The sequence below is a fragment of the Tursiops truncatus genome, chromosome 19 (genome assembly GCF_011762595.2).
Source record: "Tursiops truncatus isolate mTurTru1 chromosome 19, mTurTru1.mat.Y, whole genome shotgun sequence".
NCBI classification, from domain to species: domain Eukaryota; kingdom Metazoa; phylum Chordata; class Mammalia; order Artiodactyla; family Delphinidae; genus Tursiops; species Tursiops truncatus.
In genome coordinates this window covers 10,134,586-10,153,766 of record NC_047052.1, presented here as the reverse complement: position 1 = coordinate 10,153,766, position 19,181 = coordinate 10,134,586, and the positions used below count along the sequence as shown (strand labels likewise).

Sequence of the window (19,181 nt, the reverse complement as noted above, 5' to 3'; positions counted from 1 at the left end):
CGCGAACCCGTGTCCCCTGCATTGGCAGGAGGACTCTCAACCACTGCGCCACCAGGGAAGCCCTAAGCTTAGTGGTTTTAAAGGTCTTGGGAACCTTGGCCCAACTGTCCCATGACCCAAAGCCACATTGTGATTTTCATGGGCCCTAGGTAATTTTGGGTTTATGGACACCCCTTCCTCCATAAAATAATAAAATGAATTCTATTTTAAGATTGCATTGGTATAAAGATGAATATAAGCCAGGCTGGATTCATTATTATATTTTGCATATTATTGTATTCATTTTCTTCCTTTAGAAGAAATTAAAATTAAAGAATTTTCATGGGGTCTTGAAATTATTGAGGACCCCAGGCATTGCACCTTCTGTGCAGGATGGAGAAGTCAGCCTAGCCTTCAGCCTCTGAAGTGACCTCTTAAGTGTCAGCTCAAACCAGGCTCCCTCTCACTGGTCTTCTCCAGCTACTTCTGGGGTCTTTGCACAAACTTGTCCTTCTTCCTGGAACGCTCTCCCTGCCCTTCTCCCTCTCGGCGCATCAGAATCCCCTTCCAGTACAGATCACTGTGCTCTGCCCTCAGTTTCTGATCCAGCAGACCCGGGGTGGGACCCAAGAATCTACCTATTTTTAACAGCACACAGGTGGTGCTGATGTGGACGGTCGTGGCTGGTCCCAGGACCACACTTGGAGAATAGCTGCTTTCGACGTCAGCTCCACTGTCAATCTCTCTGGTTAGCCTTCTGATCTGTTTCTCCCTCACATGCTCTCCAGGGTCTAAGGACTTCTGCTTTATCTACGTAATTTTTGATTCGTGTCTCTCTCTCCCATTTGACTGTAAGCTCTGCGGTGTCTTTTCGCTCACTGCGGGAGCTGCATCCAGCACAACGTACGTGCTGGGTAGTCATGTGTTGACTGCTGTTCAGAAAAGTTGAACCAACTTGACCTCCTAGCAACAGTGAGTGCGAGTGTAAGAATCCCCTCAACTCACCAGCACTGCATTTTCACTTTTTTCTTTTTTCACTGTTGTCAATTTTAGAATGCCTCACTTACCTCCAGCATCTGAGGGAAAGCTGAGAGCTACTTTGCGCGACCGGGAGGGCGCGACGTTTAAGCCCCACTAGCCCCGCCCTCACGTCTCGCCCCGCCCCGATCCTCCGCCTACGGCTCTCGGCTCAGTCCTGCTTCCGACCCTAGAACCCGCCCCATCCCCGCCTCCGTCCCCAGGCCCCGCCCCTCTCCCCGCCCCAGGCCCAGAGCTGCTCTGCGCATGCCCGTCCGGGCGATTTGTTTTTCACCCCCCGCCCTCCCCGGGAGGAGTTACCGGAAACAAACTTTCCCGGGGAAGATGTGGCGATCCTCTCCTCCCCAGAAGCCAGTCAGGTAAAGCCTCCCCGGCCCTGGCACCCCGAGCCCTGCCTGGCCCGGCCTTGATCGCGGCGAGGCCGAACAGATCGCTGGCCACGTATGACCGGCGCCTTTTGGCTACTTTTTGCTGAGCCCCCTTGCCCACCCTCCGAGCCCGCTCTCCGGGCGCTCACCTCTCTTGGCCGCTCGCAGGGTCCCTGGGCCTTCGCAGCTTCTCCCGCCAAAGACAGAGCCGTTTGTGGCTCTCGTGGGTGCACACCCCTCCCCCAAGGGCTTCCCTCTTCCGCTCACCCGGTCTCCGGAGTCCGACCTCAGGGACTGCGAGGCCGCGCCAGGCAGCTCAGGGTTCAAGGTCGGGATCTTGGGTCTCAGTTACGTAACCTCTCTGAGCCAGGACGTGATCGTGTTTTCACCTTAATGAGAAAAGCAAGGGAAGAAGGTGAGATGAGCCCATGCCCAGAATGGGGTGGCTGCTACTGTTGGTGTTTTTATGGCGATTACCCCAAGGACCAGCCCCCTAATGGGGACGTTTTTGCAGACTTTTGCTTCTGCTGGTCCCTCTGGTCAGTTCTGGGCGTCTCTTAAAAGCCATACTTTTAAGTAGTCCCTCGCATTCCCGGTAGGGACAGTTTCCTTTTCTGGACGCGGGCTTGTGTGCACGGGATGCGCCCTGGAGTCTCCAGTGACAGCATTCCATTTCTCTTTTCAGGCCATTTGGTCGCTTTTGACATCCACTGCTGTTACCCAACCACATTATTGATCATCCTGCCTCGTAGAAAGAAGCAAAAAATAGCAAACATCTCTGGCAACAACTGCCTAAGGACTGAGACATTTATGATAACATGTTGCCATTCCTTGGACCCTGAGTGTCAGCCACAGAACCATGTCATTTAATCATCACAAATATCTTCAACATGTCACAGATGAGGAAAGGGGGGCTTAGAGAGGTCGTTCCTAACACTTTGAAACCAGTTCTGCCTCACTTAAATACCCGATTTTGCCCCTTATGCAGAACTGCCCTAACCATAGAAAAGTTAAAATCAAACTGTTAGTTTCTAGGGCTGCCATAACAAAGTATCCCAAACTGGATGACTTAAAACAACAGAAATGTATTCTTCCACAGTTCTGAGGCTAGAAGCTCAAAATCAAGGAGTCAGCAAGGCCATGCTCCCTCTGAAGGCTCTAGGGAAGGACCCTCCCTTCCTGTTTCAGCTTCTGGTGGCCCCAGGTATTCCTTGGCTTGTGGCACCATCACTCCAATTTCTGCCTCATCTTCAAACCTTCTTCCCCATATATGTGTCTCTCTGTGTCGTCTCCTCTTCTTATAAGGACACCAGTTATTGGATTTAGGGCCCACCCTAATCCAGGATGATTTCATCTCGAAATCCTTCACTAATTGCATCTGCAAAGATCCTGTTTCCAAATACCATCCTGTTTTCAAATAATGGTGGTTTTGGGGAGGGGACACTATTTAACCCACTTCACAAACCAGCAATAAAATACACCTGTCAAAAGGACCAAAACAGACCCATAGTTACGGAGTCAGGGCATCATTTGTGGTTATAAATCTAAATACTTGGCTTTTACGAAGTCACAGGTGGACCCAGCCATCTATGTTGTAACAAGACCTCTGGGTGATTCTGTTGCTGCTTAAGTTTGGGAACCACTGTTACAAGGCATTTGAAGACAAGGGTTTGATACTGTGACATAAGGGCCAGGTTAAGAGAAAGTTCTTAACCTTACGATGGTCTAACCTTACAGTGACTTGCTCTGCAAACCTGTCTTCCTGAATATTATTATGGATTTCAACACTGAGCTATTGCACTGTTGAAAGAATATTTACCATTACTTAAAATTCATTTAGCTTTTGAAGTGAACTCAGATACGGAACTGTGTTCTCAGTAGTTTTTTGTCTCATTTTAGCTTGCCAACAGTCACGTGATTTGGGTATTATTACTGCTGCCATATTATTAAAAAGTACACTGAGACTCAAAAATGGTAAATGCCAGGACACACAATGAAGCAGAAACACTGTCAGGATTAGGAACTTTTTTTTTTTTTAGGAGTATAGATGCTCTACAATATTGTGTTAGTTTCTGCTGTACAATGAAGTGAATCAGCTATATGTATATGTATATCGCCATATCCCCTCCCTCTTGAGCCTCCCACCACCCCCCATCCCACCCGTCTAGGTCATCACACAGCACCGAGCTGAGCTCCCTGTGCTACACGGCAGGTTCCCACTAGCTATCAGTTTTACACATGGTAGTGTATATATGGCAGTCCTAATCTCCCAGTTTGTCCCACACCCCCCTTCCCGCGCTGTGTCCACACATCCATTTTCTATGTCTGCCTCTCTATTCCTGCCCTGCAAATAGATTCATCTGTACCATTTTTCTAGATTCCACATATATGCGTTAATATACGATATATTTTTTTTATGACTGACTTCACTCTGTATGACATCATAACTCTGGTTACTAAACTGTTTGGTTTGTTTCCATTTTAGGAACAGTTTGATAGATGACGCTAAGGCCCGCTTAAGAAAACATGACGTTGGGACCAAATATTCTCACTTGTTGTCTAACAAATGTTCCATCCTTTTACCGTTGTTGGCTAAAGAAGGAAAACTCTACCTGTTGTTCACCCTTCGGTCAGAGAAGGTAGGTGGCAAAAAGGCTCCTTCCATTAAAGTCTCAGGACATGCGAAAACCCCAGGAAGTGCTGTCACTGGCACTTATTCTGAGGTTCTAGCTTCTCAACTGTACTCTCAAAATTGTGATGTTCGAGAAGTACATGAAGCCACAGGATAACAGGGCTGTTTTGGAGAAGTTTTGGAAAGTAAAATAAGTAATTTAGCTAGCAAGTAATTTAAAATACTTTTAGGCCGGGGTTTCTTATCCAGCCATTGGCATTTGGGCTGGATAATTCTTTGTTGGTGGAGTTGCCCTGTGCATTATAGGATGTTTAACAACATCCCTGGCCTCTACGCACTACATGCCAGTAACACACACACACACGCACTCACACACACTTTTGTGACAACCACAAATGTCTCCAGACATTGCCTACTGTTTCAGCAGGGATGGGGAGGGGATAAAATTGCCCCCACTGAGAGCCACTGTTTTAGACTACTCCCACCCCAGGTATAATGTGAAAATTCTAGAGCACTGATGTTGATAGCCTGGGCCCTAAGCTGGCTGCCTATGTTCGAATGCAGTCTTGTTGAAGCTGTGTGACTTTGTCCTAATTAATTACCCTCTCTGTGCTGTAATGTCTTCACTTGCAAAATGAGGACAAGCTATTAGTACCTGCATCATAGGGCTGCTGTGAGGGCTCTACAGGGTAACAAATGTAAAGCACCTAAAACAGCACTGGCACTTGGCAAGGATTCAGGAAGTCTCAGCTGTCACCATTAGTGTCATTAGCACATGTGGCCTGATTTTTTACGATAAATCGTTCCACTTTAAAGAAATGTTGGGCTTGGGAATGGAGTCCCCCTGGGTACACCCCTGGGTACTGTCACTCTCCCCTGCTATTGGGGGTACTTCTGAGGAAAAGCTGGGGAAGCAGTCATTTCAAAGTTATCCTAGTACAAAAAACAAAACAAGCCACAATAATGAGAAAATAGGCTTTGTAAGCAGAATAAGAAGTATCCCTTGGGTGGGGTCAGGGGGAAGCTGAGGAATCAGCTGAAGTTTTTTGGGTTTGGGATTAGACATGTGTGGGTTCTCTGTGGTCTGGGTCTGGCAACAATGACATAAACACATGAGATGATGAAAATCCAAGTTCCAAGGGGGAGGTACTCAGTGGGAAGCAGGGACCAGGGTCTGTCCCCAGCTCTGCCAAAATCACCAGAGAAGCACTGAAATATATTTTTAATATTATCAGACAGACAGACAGTAATGTAGAAAATCTAGAGAACCCCAAAATGGGTCTCGGTTTCACTCGGAGTTGCTTTGCCTATCGATTATTATGTAAGAATCATCTTAGACCATAAATTCTGATGTGAAAAGGTCACACTTTTTTTCAAAGATGTATTTCAATCTAATTACACCTGACTTTAGGCCCTATTTGGCTGTGGGAGTAAGAAATTCCCTGAGGCATTACTGGAGCTGTGTCCCTCCCTGGAGTCATATAAGCAGGGCCCCAGGAGACAGACAGACAGACAGATGATAGGTGATAGATAGATGATAGATAGACAGACAGACTGATAGATGATAGATAGACAGATAGATGATAGATAGCTAGCTAGATAGATAATAGATTATAGATAGATGATAGACAGATAGATGATAGATAGATAATAGATTATAGACAGATTATAGATAGTCAGATAGATGATAGATAGATAGATGATAGATAGGCAGGCAGATAGACGATAGATAAATAGATGATAGATAGATAGATGATAGACAGATGATAGGTGATAGATGATATAGATAGATAGATAGATGATACACAGATAGACAGATGACAGGTGATGATAGATAGATGATAGATGATAGGTGATGATAGATAGATAGATGATACACAGATGATAGATTATAGATAGATTATAGATAGATAGATGATAGACAGATAGATGTTAGATATATAGATGATAGATAGATAGATGATAGATGATAGACAGAAGGACAGATAGATAGATAGAAGATAGACAGATAGATGATAGACAGATGATAGATAGATGTTAGATAGATGATAGACAATAGATAGATGATAGGCAGATAGATGACATAGATGATAGAGATATATATATATATGATATATACAGATACAGATATCTGATATATATATATATGATATAGATATAGACATCAGAATATATATCTGTATCTCAGAATATATATCTGTATCTCAGACATCAGAATATATATCTGTATCTATATATATACCTGAATCACTTTGCTGTATACCAGAAACTAACACAACATTGTAAATCAACTATAGTTCAATGAAAAAACATATTAAAATTTTTTTTCTTAAGGGTTAATTTTATATTATGTGAATTTGACCCCAATTAAACAAACACTTTAAAAAATAGTCACTTCTAGAACTGTTCTGAGGACTCAGTGAAAAGAAATCCACGTGAAGCAGCATGAGAACATGGTAAGCACTCAGTAAAGATTATTGATGACATTGCTGTTTTCATTCTCCTTTTGTTCCACTTTTCCTCCTCATCCATGTAAATCTGTTTGTGTGTGTATGGTATCTTTGGAGGGCAACGAGAGAAAAATCAGAAGTGAGGGTAGTTCTCCAAGTTCATTTTTTAAAAGGATTCAAGAAAAAAAAAAAAACTTTACTTTTTGGTCGCATTCCCACTTATTACCACGAGTGTGGGAATGGTCTCTGGCACAAGATAGAAATGCAGCGCATACTTGGTGAATGAGTGAACAGTAGCAAACTTGGAATCACACACTGCAGCTCTTTTCTTTCCATATCCAGCTGAGAAGGTCACCTGGAGAGGTCTGCTTTCCTGGAGGCAAGTACGAACCTACAGATGCGGATGACGTGGCCACGGCTCTCCGGGAAGCCCAGGAGGAAGTGGGGCTGCATCCTCATCAAGTGGAGGTCGTCTGCCGCCTGGTACCAGTGCTGTTTGATGTAAGGCTTGGGATGGAACTGGGTTTCTTAGACTCTCATGAGCTCACAGTGGATACACTATCTTCAGGGTTCCATGTTTGGCCAAACATGACCCTCAAGAGTGCTATACCGAGTCAAGAGACTGGTTCATGTGTGGACTTTGCCCCTTGTGAGCTAAGAGGCCTTAGGCAAGCCCCCCTTCCTGAATGGGCCCCTTCTTCCCCATCCAGAAATGAAAGAGCTGAACTCCATCAGTGGTTTCAAACCAGGTGCTGTGGAACCCTGCAGATGCTCAGCATTGTTTCATTAACATTCAGTTCACATTTATTTTTCTCCAGTATGCATTTATTTTGAGAATTCTCTTGAAACAATAATACACACTTGAGCACACCAAATTTCAGCCCCTCGGAGGCCACCAGGGTATCACTTTTGCCCTAAGGATACTCATTTTTGCACATACCGTGCAACCAAGTTTCTCCATGTCACATTAATTGAGCAGTATCCTGAGATCACCAGGGAAGCTGTTTAAAAACAGTTACTACTTGTAACTGCATTTCTGTGTGAAGCAGGATTTCCTTGATAGTGTATACCAAACAAACAAACAAACATAACAACAAAATGAATCCTGGGGCTGAGATAGCCAGACCTTATTTCATATGCACTGAACACAACAATTTCGTTGTTGTACTAATTGTCTTTAGAAGTAAATACTAATTGACTTTAGAAGGAGTAAATATGAAGTTGGATAACACCGTTGTTTTATCAGTATAACATTATTCATATAAACTTTTAATTTTAGAATAGTTACAGATTCATGGAAAAGTCACAAAGATATCAGAGAGTTCCTGCATACCCGTACACGGGTCCCCCCATTATTGACGTCGGACATCACTGTGGTACATTGGTGACAACTGAGAAACCAATGTTAGTACATTACCATTACCTAAACTCCACTCTTGTCTTTTACTAGTTTTTCTACTAATGTCCTCCTTTCTGTCCTGGATGAGATCCGGGACACCATGTTGGGCTTGGTTGTCATGTCTCCTTATTCTCTGATCTGTGACAGTTTCTTAGCCTTCCATTACTTTCATGACCTTGACGCTCTTGAGGTGTACTGGTCAGGTATGTTCTAGAATGCTCCTCAATTGGGGTTTATCCGATATTTTTCTCCTGGTTAAGCTAGGTTTATGGGCTTGAGGGAAGAATATCACAGAGGTGAACTGTACTCATCACATATCAGAGGTAGGTGTAAATTTTTTTATGTTTTAAATAATATCAGCTTCCAGGTGAATTTTTATGTCAAAGGAAGAATCCCACTGATACCTAAAAATTAGAAAACCAGATCGCCCTTTGTGAAGATCGGTGGTGCTGAGCTATGTCTTAGTTGGGTCCATTTTAAAAGTAGAAAGGTCACCACTCAAGGGAGATTTAGTTTGGAAGAAGCTAATGGCAATAAATGCATCCTTGATGAAAAAGAAATGAGACAGAGAAAAGGAACATGGGATTAGGACAAGATACGTGTCAATTACTTCCTCTTCAACTATGTTTTCTACTGGGAGCCCGTTTCAGAGGATGTCTGCAAATCCCCCAGCACATCTTAGGGATTGATTTTAGAACTCTTGACAAAACGCATAATGGTTGCAAGTTCCCAAAGTGAGAGTAACTCCATTTCCAAGGTCCCCAGGAGCTACTGAGTCCTGCCCTCGAGGGGAGAGGATACAACAGTCTCCACAGGTGTTTATGGGTCTTCAGGAGATTTCCCTGGACAGATGCTCCCGGGGCAGGAGGTTTCTAAGATGACCTGCTCTTGATATAATGCTGATCACATCAACGAGAAATTAGAATGAACTAAGTCTTTCAAGAAAGGTGTACTGTGTTTAGAAGTGCTAGTGAGGGTCATTTTGTTTTTTGGACCTTGCAGATCTTTCAAATGTGCTACCCAAATGCCATTTATTTAATGCTTAGAAGCATAATCTAACCCAGTGGTTCTTCACTGGGGGTAATGTTGTCCCCCAGGGAACACAGGGCAATGCCCAGAGATGTTTTGGGGTGTCATTGGCTTTTACCCACACCCGGCGTTAACCCTCCCACGCCTTCCAGCCCCCAACCTGCTTGTCCTTTTGTCATACACGTATGAACTTCTCTCTGCAAAGGCCTTGGGGGACAGTTCTCCTTTTTCTCTGTACGTGGCCCATACCTGCCAGTCTCGATCCTTTTCTTTGCCTCCCAAAGGCCCAATTCCTGTAACATTTCAGTGGTGTATCCTGACTTCCCGGGATGCTTCTAATAGCCTGCAGCTTCTTCCAGGGGCCCTAAAGCCTGCCTCACCCTATGTCCACAGCAGAAGCCTGTCTCCATGGCGTTTCAACTCAGCAGATGGCCAAATTCAGAGTTTTATGGGTCCTAGGATGTCTGCCACGCACCACCCATTATTCCCCTGCCAATTCAGACACCTGTGTTTCTAGAGACCGGATGTCCAGAGATGCTGCTTCATCCACAGATTCCCACAGTCTCTCTTACTCTTCTAAGCTTGAACCATGTTAAACGTGCCTGACTCTGCATCTGAAACATTCAGTCTTAAACCATGATCTCCTTTTGAGGCTTTGATTTTTTTTCCCCACCCATTTCCTCAGGCTCTGACATACCAATTTAAGGGCCGGCACTGCCACGCAAAGTCACTTTCCACGCACCTGCCTAACAAGTGTGGCCCTCAGTCCTCGGGAGGGGATGAAACCTGAGCTGCGGCCGGGAACTCTCCACCGTCGTATTTGAGCCACCCGCTAGTGTGCCGTCTTGGAGATATGGTGACACGTGTTTGATAGACTTTGAGTGTGTGGGCGGCAGGCCCGTGGTCGAATCCTGGTTTCTGCCAAGTGTTAGCTGGATGTGACCTTGGGCAAGTTTTCTCTTGTCCCGTTGCCATTGTTCAAGCTTCCTCGTGGGCAGGTTGTTGTGAAGAATCAGGGGGAGGGTGTTGGATTCTAGAGAAGGTTATGGTCTTTGAATGGAAACAGCAGCCACGGATGCGTGCTGAGCAATACTCCAGGCTCTGCCCAGGTGCCTTCTTAGTCATTTCAGGCCGTGTTTCTGATACACACACCAGCAGCTTTCTTCCAAGACCCGTGCCCTTGGACTACTGGAACCGCCTCCCCTGATGCACAGAGAGCCAGCACTGCCTTGATTTACTTCCAGCTGGGCCGTCCTCAGCCAGTGACTGAGCGGCATGAAAGCCCAGCCCCTTCATCTCGTGGGACAGACTTGAAGGTGCACTTTACACCCCGCAGGCCCCCACGGCATCCTTGCCTGGCTCCCCCCCCACCCCCATCCTTGCCTGGCTCCCCCCCCTCCCCGTCTTTCTTCCCCGCGCCCTTCCTCACCACTTCCTTAAGAAATCACTTGCATCTGAGTCTTCATCGCAGAGGCCGCCTTTGGGGAACCCTGGGACAGAAGAGGCTGAGCCTTCACACAGGGCCAGGCACAGTGAGGGCTGCTGCTGGAACAAAGCCTCTGGCCTCTGGCAACTCATGACCCCAGATTTCCCACTCTAAGGGTGTCTCAAGTCTGTGCTCCCATTCTCCTCTCCTGGTCCAAACGTTGACTTTTCACCGTTAATTGGGTTAATGGTCTGAGTCATCACTGTTTTTTTTTTTGGCTGCACCACACGGCATGTAGGATCTTAGTTCCCCGACCAGGGATCGAACCCATGTCCCCTGCACTGAGAGCGTGGAGTCCTAACCACTGGACCACCAAGGAAGTCCCAGTCATCACTGTTCTTAAACATGCTTTAGCTGTCCTTCCTCAGAATTTTCCACAGGCCTGTTTATCCTCCTATAGAACCCCAGCCTCACAATGTATCCCTGGATTTTCCCACCCACTTCCTCTTAGGAGTTCTCCCAGGAATTCCTGATTCTTCCTACTTTCTAATTCAAGGTCATGCAGCCCTTATCAGCTCCTACACTAAACTCCAGGCCTCCCCCTCAAGATTTTCAGTAGTATCTTTCAGTTAACGGCACCCTACATTCATTTCAGCACAGTAGTGGTTGTAAATAGAAATCCCCCCCCACTTATAAGCATGTATGTAAAACAGTATATATATACACACACATATATATCTAAAATTTCCCACAAGTGGGAACATGCCACAATTAATACGATGTCGCTTTTCTATTGGTAAGATGGCACATACTTGTCTATACTGATAAGGAAAGGTGTCGATCACATTCTTTTCAAGGGCTGCATAGTACCCCATTATGTGGATATAGTCGTAATTGATCTACCCTAAATACCCATTGAGCAGTGATAACTTTAGTTTGGGACTATTGCAAATAATGCTTCAGTCTTGTACGTTTATCTTTTCTCACTGGTAGGAATTTATCATACAGATGTACCCACACAAATGCAATTTCAGGGCCAAAGGGAACACATTTTTATAATATTACTAAATCTCTGTTCCAAAAGATTGTACCAATTTATGTTCCCCAAAAATATCATTTTCAGACTCATCTGAGATGCTGCCTCAGTTAGGGCAGAGACCACTCCCATTTAGGGGGACATAAAGTTTACTTTGGAGCAAGTAAACTTGCTTAAAAACTTGCATAAAACTTGCATAAAACTTGGAGCAAGTTTTATGTAACTGACTGCTTTGGCCTGTGAGCTTAGCTCATGTAGAAGTGGCATGCTTTTAACCATGCTTTTTTTGAAACGGTATGTCTTCACTTCTCAGTTTGTATCTTTTGTGTTTTGCTTTCAGAGAGATACATTGATAACCCCTGTTGTAGGATTTATAGACTCCAACTTCCAGGCCAAGCCTAACCCCGATGAAGTTAAGAATGTGTTCCTGGTGCCTCTGGAATATTTCCTGCATCCCAGCGTCTACCAGCAGAATCACCTGACACGCGCTGGTCATCATATTATTATTCACTGCTTTGAGTACACGAACCCTGAAGATGGTGTGACTTATCATATCCGGGGAATGACTGCAAAATGTGCCTTGTTTGTTGCCTTAATTATTCTGGGAAAAAAACCCTCCTTTGAGGTTGAATTTAATCTCAACGATCTGATGTCATCCTCTGAAGAGTCTTTACTGAAGCTTCATAAACGTGCTACAAGCAAGTTATGATTTATGAGACCAATACTCAAATAACTCTCTAAACGGTGTTTGTGTGGGCTTTTCCACAGAACAACAATAATGCCAGCTGTTGGAATTTGACAGGTACGAATGTTTCCTGCAATATGAGGGTAAAAACCTTGCCTTTTTTCCAGTTCCCCTCTATTATCTGAAAAAGCAAAAGTCTTTCAAAAGTAGAAAAATGGGGACTTCCCTGGTGGTGCAGTGGATAAGACTCCACACTCCCAATGCTGGGGGCCCAGGTTCAATCCCTGGTCAGGGAACTAGATCCCACATGCATGACGCAACTAAGAGTTCATGTGCCACAACTAAGAAGCCCACCTGCCACAACTAAGACTTGGTGCAACCAAATAAGTAAATAAAAATAAGAATTAAAAAAAATTTTTTTTAAGTAGAAAATATGTTTATACTGTTGCATAATTTCACCCACAGTATATCTAACAATGCTTTCCTTACACATGTAAGAAAAAGGGTCAGGCACATAGCAGGCACTTAATAAATATTTGTTAAATGTATGATCTTGTGGCGTTCATCTTGTTTGTAGGAGGTAATACCTCTATCTGTTGTGACATGTGACAGAAACTTCTGCCCAGCCATCAAAATCCATCCTCCTTTTCTTATTTGGCAATAGCGTTGAATCTGAGCCCACAGCTGCCCAGGTAGAAACAGCATTACCTAAGTTCTGGTGCAGTTAAATGTAACTCTGAAATTTAACTTAAGCCAATGGAACGTGAGTGAAAATCGTTCTTGCAGTCATCTCCAATTTAAGGGACAAGCCAGATTCCCTGGATTCTCTTTCCCTTTTCCCTGATTTATCTGCAACCCAGCCTTGACTACACAGATGAAGACAATTCCTGCAGGAAAGTTAGAGCCAAAAGATGGTAAGAGCTTGACTCTCTGAATGAGTCTGTGGAGCAAAGCAACCCACCATCCTGGACTACTCACTTGGGACTGTTACATGGGAGAAAAATAAAATTCTGTCATTTCTGCCACTGTAATGTGGGGTCACTGTTACAGCAGAGCTGTAGCCCTAATAATACACCATAACACTTGAAAATGGTTGGCTGGATATTCGCCCAAACCTGGGGTGTTGCCAGCAATTAGAATTCAGGATGGTCTGCGTTTAACATATGAGTTCTGGGACGTGCACAGGACAACTTTAGGTGTTGGTGGGGTTTGGCAGTCATCATCCAAAATAACTGAAATGAAGGACTATGACAGGCCTGCAATCAGGAGAGATAACATTATCTGTCTTAACATGATAGCAGAAAAACACTGATTTCAAGCACAGTCCCCAAATCAAAAGCCAAAGAGACAAACATTCTGAACCGCGTGCCTTGAAATCTACCACATCTTAGTGGGCATCACCATATATCATGCTTTAGAGTTCGCAGGGGTTTCCTCGTTTAATTACGGTATCAGCCGTCCTGCACCGGATCAGGGGGGGCCTTGAATAAAGCCACATAACCTCAATTGTACGATGGCACGTTCCCATCTTCCTGAGTACTATTAGATTTTTAGAAAGCCAGACCATTTTTAATAAGACTGTGTTGTAGCTGAAAATGTGATGCCCACAGTAAACTCATCAGTCAGCCATGCAACTGTCCATTGCTACTGAGTTTTGATTTTCCGAGAGCTGGCAGAGGAGAACATTTGATCTGCTGCTTTATACCCATAAATGTTGAAATGGCGCAAATCTGGCTCCAACCACGAAAGCAGATGGTGGGCGAGTTTCCCCATTAACATTCTGTAACTAGCCCTGCGTGAACAGGCCTGAGCTGTTTCCGAAGAATTTTGGAGGCATTTGCAAATGTGTATTTACAATCTGACAGCGGCGTAATTGCCGGGTAGGTGGTTGACCTCTGGCTGTGTGGAAAGCCACCTTTCTGAACTGTTCATGCGAACGCCACAGACCTGCCTGGTTTCTAAGAGGAGGTGGCTCAGCTGAAGTCTACACGCTGAATGACACCCATGGCCACCCACTTTAAGGGGCTTAGTGATGGAGGTACTGCCCCCACCCCCTTTTAGTGGTGTTAAATATCCTGTTACAGGGACAGACATCTAGGAGGTCTGGCTCAAATAAAAGAAGTTATTGGCAGAATACTGATCTCACGGAATATGCAAAACCACTGGAAAAATCAGTCTCAAGGAACATAGCGGTGGGGATCAACCCCTACCTCAAAAGCAAGAGGATGTGAACCTTTACTTCTGCATCCTGTCGTCATTATGACAATAACCATCCTACTGAGTTTATTGATACAGACAGAGAAAAACAACAGAAACAGTGCTTCAGTCCCTAATTCCTCAGAGGAAACTCCATTTGGCCTCGCTTGGGTAACCTGGCAGGTTTCCAGGAACCTACAGACATGTTCAAGGGCAGGGGTCAGAGCTGGGGCCACAATTGCATGTGTCTCCCTAAGTCCCCTGAGTCAGCAGGCTCTGGGTGGGAGCATTGCTGAAGATGGCGGGGGGGTGGTGGTGGTGCTGGTGCTGGACAAACATGCCCAAATAGCTCCTGCCTCCAGTCCCTAAAGTTTGTAAGGTCTGTGGATCCTGCCAGCCAGGCGTCTCAATCCTGTCTCCTCTGCATCCCTGCGGCCTTGGTAAGCAGGTGCTTACGTCTGAGTCTAGAATCAGGACGCCTAGATTTGAATTCCAGCTCCAGCATCAGTCCATCCGGCAACCTTTAGCAAGTTACTCATTCTCTATAGGCCTTAGTTTCCTCTTCTGTAACATGGGATAGAGAAACTTTTTATTTTAGGGCTATTGATGGGATTAAAAGAGTTAGTACATGTGACCCCTTTACTTAAAGCACACCCAAATGCTCAGAATAACGCCTGGGAAACGAGTTAGTAATTACGGCATCATTATAACTGCGACATTATATCATAACAATAATAACAAGCATTGCTGTTTCTCTAGTTCCGAATATTATCATTTTCCTATACCAGAAGTTCCTGAATGTTCTTGGTTCACAATGAGTACCCTTGGTATCTCAGTAATTTTTTCACAGTACATCCAGGCCAAAGGAAACACCTAATAATTTGGTTTGTTATGTTATTATAGGCAAACAAGTTAACAAGTGTTTATGTCCTCCTAACTTGGTAGCCGTTTGAAAATACACTATATACTAGAAAAATACTATTTTCATTTCAATTTAAAAAAACACAATTGCTTATTGATGGGATGTGTGCACCAGCTGGTCACCCAAACTCAAACACAGTCATATAATGGGAATAAACACACAGTCACAGAGAGGGACAAGATTTGGGACTCAGGGAAGCCATCCCAGAAGAAGTAGTGGCTGAGCTGAGCTTTGATGGGTAAGGAGATGCTACCCAGGTGAACGGGATGGTGGTGGTGATGATGGGGACTATTCCTATTAAGCACCTGTTATATACCTGGCCCTTCACTTTGATTATTTTGTTTAACCCTCCACCAACTCTCTGCAGTGAGTACTATGGTAATTCCCATTTTTAGGTAGGAAAATTTGAGGGTCAGAGAAGTTCAATATTTGCCCACGGTCACAGAGCCAACATCCAAATGCACAGGTATGAATTTCAAAGCCCGTGTTCTTTCTACTACACCCACTGACTCGACATAAGACTCATTTCCTAGGGACGGAGGCAAGAAGAGAAGGTTAACGTTATGTTTCCCTTGAATTACCACGTGGGAAAGGGAAAGCAAAACTAAATAAATTGGGAGAGAGCAGAGTTTATTTTTGCCTTTGTCATGTCCTCCAGCTTATTCAGCTGGTGTTGCACACAGTGAAAGGAGTGATTAGCTACGATGATTTTAATTAAAATGGAACATACCAATAAATAAATGAGAGTGCTGGCATCCTTGCTCATTTAACAATTCCTTTCATGGTGCCAGCTTTCCAGTTAAAGAAATGAGATGGGGCAACATTCCTCCACCCTTTAGACAAGATGAATAAATATAATTCAAGTCTTTTTCTTGTTTCCAGTTGCTTTCTTACCTGAGACTGGCACAAAGTTTTGAGAAAATTGCTGCCATGATCAGCCCCTGGTCCAGCTGTCTTTGATGTGGCATATTGGGGTCCCTCCTAGGGGCTGTGTATAGACTCCATTCAGAAATCCTGACTGCCCTCCCAGCATCACTCAGCCACCTCCCTCTGCCTTCCCATGGTTGCACACCACTCAGACTTAAGAGTCAAGCCCTCTATGCCAACTCCTCCAACCACCCCTATTTCATAGCTCGGACACTGCTTCCTCTCACCCCTTTGCGTACCTGTTTAATATATGTATATCTTTCTGCTTATTCCAGCCATGACCCTGGAAGGAACAGATCCACAAACCATGAGACCCCCTCTGTCTGACTTCCCCTGGCCTCTGGTGAATGGACCGAGGATCCATGGTCAACCCAAAGGTGGCATCTAATTTGACAGCCAGCAATCTATGACTTGTGTGGTCTACTTAAATAGCTGAGCTAAGTCCATTAGATTTTCCAAAGAATTTGAACCATGCCAGAAGATGATAGATGCTCAGGAACTATTTTGACCCACATGCATGCTGAGGAGTAAGCCCGAGAAGTTAGAGTTTAAAGGTTAGTTGGACAATAATTGGTGGAAATGTCTTTGATGCAGGTAGTAGTTGTCATGTCAGAGATTCCACTAGAAACAACTGGAAGAAGAAGAAATATTCCCCAAAGCAACTTAAAGCTCCTTTTTAAAGGTCTCGTATTCACGTCCATACATGTTTATTTTCTAGATGTAGAGGCTTGGTTTGATATTTCCTTGACTATAACTTCCCTCATTTTTCATTTTATATGTTTGAGCTTTTGTTCCTTACTTCATCATGATTGTCAACGGTACCTCTGTTTCCACTTTTTCTTTTTCACTTATTTCCCATGTGGAACTTGAAGTTTTTCTTCTGGTGATTTTGTTCTACCTTCTTAGTTCATTTCTGTTTCTTTATTAATTTGTGAACAGATTCTGCTCTGGGCTCATTTCATGTCCTTCTACCAACCTGGAGTTTTTCTTCTAAATCTGCTACATCCCATGGATCCCATAAAGTGTTCTGAGAAGTTGCCTATATATTTTTTTCTGACTATAAATCCATATGGCTTAACATCAGACCAGATGATAAATTGAAGATAGTTTTGCTAGAACTCCTAACCTGTTGTAAACATATACCGATCTTAGCCCTCCGTAGTGAACTGAATAGGGGCCCCCAAAAGACATATTCAAGTCCTACCCCCCAGTACCTGTGAAGGTGGCTTTATTTGGAGATAGGGTGTTTGCAGATGTAATTAAGGATCTTGAAATGAGATCATCCTGGATTTAGGGGGGACCATAAATCCAATGACTAGTGTCCTTATAGATGGCAGGAGAGAGAGATTTAGGACACACAGACACAGAGACACAGGGAAGAAGTGTCATGTGAAGACGGAGAAGAGATTGGAGTGATGCTACCACAAGCCAAGGAACACCAGAAGCTGGAAGAGACCAGGAAGCCTCCTTCCCTAAAGACTTCAGGGGAAATGTGGCCCTGACCGTACCTTGATTTTGGACTTCCGGCCCCCAGAATTGTGACAGAATGCACTTCTGTGGTCTAAAACCACCAAGTTCATGGTCAATTGTTGTATCAGCCCTAGAAAACTAAAACCTGCTGCTTCTGAAACCACCGCCCAGTTTGAGGGCTAGCTCTCCCCTCTGTCTCTGGAGTAACATAGAAACAGCCAACTGTTCACTGCCCTGGATTGACACACAGCCTAAACTCAGTTAATCAGATTTACTCCCTCAGTAATTCCCTTGAGATTAGGACAAAGCAGGCAGAGTCTGTGTGCCTGTTCCCTGGAGAGCAACCTTGGGTGTCCTCACAAACTAGCTCAGTTGCTAGACTATACATTCCATGAAGGCAGGGGCATTCCCAGGGTCTGGTCGTGTCTGGCATGCAACATTGTCCAATGTTTCTTAGCTCGGCAGCTCAACCCAGAAATCTAAGTTGCCTTTGACGCTCACCCTTACCCACTACGGCAGACTCAGTCTGTGCCCCAACCATACCCCTTGGGCCGTACCATTGCCATGAGCTGCAGACCACTTCTAACAGCCAATTCGTACATCTCTGTTCCTGAAGACGTTTTCTAAATCCATAGCAGGCAGGTTGGGGGTGCCAGAAAATAAATGCTCCCACATCACCCTTCAACCAGTGACGGGTGGAATTTGGTGTATCAGTAGCCCAGCTTCTTCACCCCTTGAGTGGGATAATTCTGAGACATGATTCTTCCCTGGCTCCCAGAATGAACTAAGCCCTAGTCCCGTCGCTCACTAAAGTAACTGGCTTAATACCTCCTTTTTTAGTGGCTGCCTTCCCTCCTTTGTCTCTTTTCCCCACCCCCATACCAGTGTGCCCTGTATATTCCAATATGTTGAGTCTTTGACTCAGAGTTCATTTCTGGGTGAACCCAAACTAAGATCCTCCTATAGCCAAACTTTCACCAAACTCTATTGAATTTACCTTCAGAATATCTGTCAAATCTAGTTCTTCCTATCTCTACTGACATTAGCTTAGTTTAAGCCATCACAGACTTGTGCAAAATATCTACTTAGGAATTACCATCGCTCTGCACCATTTTCCTGTACAGCCATAGTTATTTTTTCAACCTTTCAATATGATCATATTTTCCTTGAGACAATTTGATGGTTCCTCACTGAGTTTTTTTTTTAACATTTATTGTATTTATTTATTATAATTTTTTAAATTATTTCTGGCTGCATCGGGTCTTAGTTGTGGCATGCTGGATCTTTGTTGTGGCACGTGGGCTCTCTCACTGAGGCACACAAGCTCAGTAGTTGTGGCACATGGACTTAGTTGCCCCGTGGCATGTGGGATCTTAGTTCCCCGACCAGGGATCGAACCCGCGTCCCCTGCTTTGGAAGGCGGATTCTTTACCACTGGACCATCGTAGAAGTGCCCTCATTGTTTTTATGAGAAAAAGGAATGGAGCTTGTAAGCCCTGTGTTCTGGCTCCTGTGTGTTGTACCATGTGCCTCTTCCCTGCTCACCCCGCTCCTACAACATTTGTTTCAGTTCATGGATGCCACAGGACTCTTGCACACGCTAACTGCTCAGTCTGGAATGATT

The 19,181-nt window shown here is 44.5% G+C and overlaps 1 protein-coding gene and 1 long non-coding RNA gene across 2 annotated transcripts in view; one reads left to right on the top strand and one right to left on the bottom strand.

Moving 5' to 3' along the window:
* LOC117309136 (uncharacterized) overlaps positions 1-1,856 on the bottom strand; it is a 103,163-nt gene extending 101,307 nt beyond the window's left edge. Inside the window, exon 1 of the long non-coding RNA XR_004523394.2 lies at positions 1,535-1,856. This is a non-coding gene — a long non-coding RNA (uncharacterized lncRNA). The remainder of the gene's footprint in view (positions 1-1,534) is intronic.
* On the top strand, positions 1,256-12,590 carry NUDT7 (nudix hydrolase 7). Its single transcript, XM_004310508.4, has 4 exons — positions 1,256-1,376; positions 3,871-4,024; positions 6,810-6,968; positions 11,698-12,590. The coding sequence occupies exons 1-4, from the start codon at positions 1,264-1,266 to the stop codon at positions 12,064-12,066; spliced, it is 795 nt and encodes a 264-aa protein (XP_004310556.3). The 5' UTR covers positions 1,256-1,263; the 3' UTR covers positions 12,067-12,590.
* Positions 12,591-19,181: the final 6,591 nt, after the last annotated feature.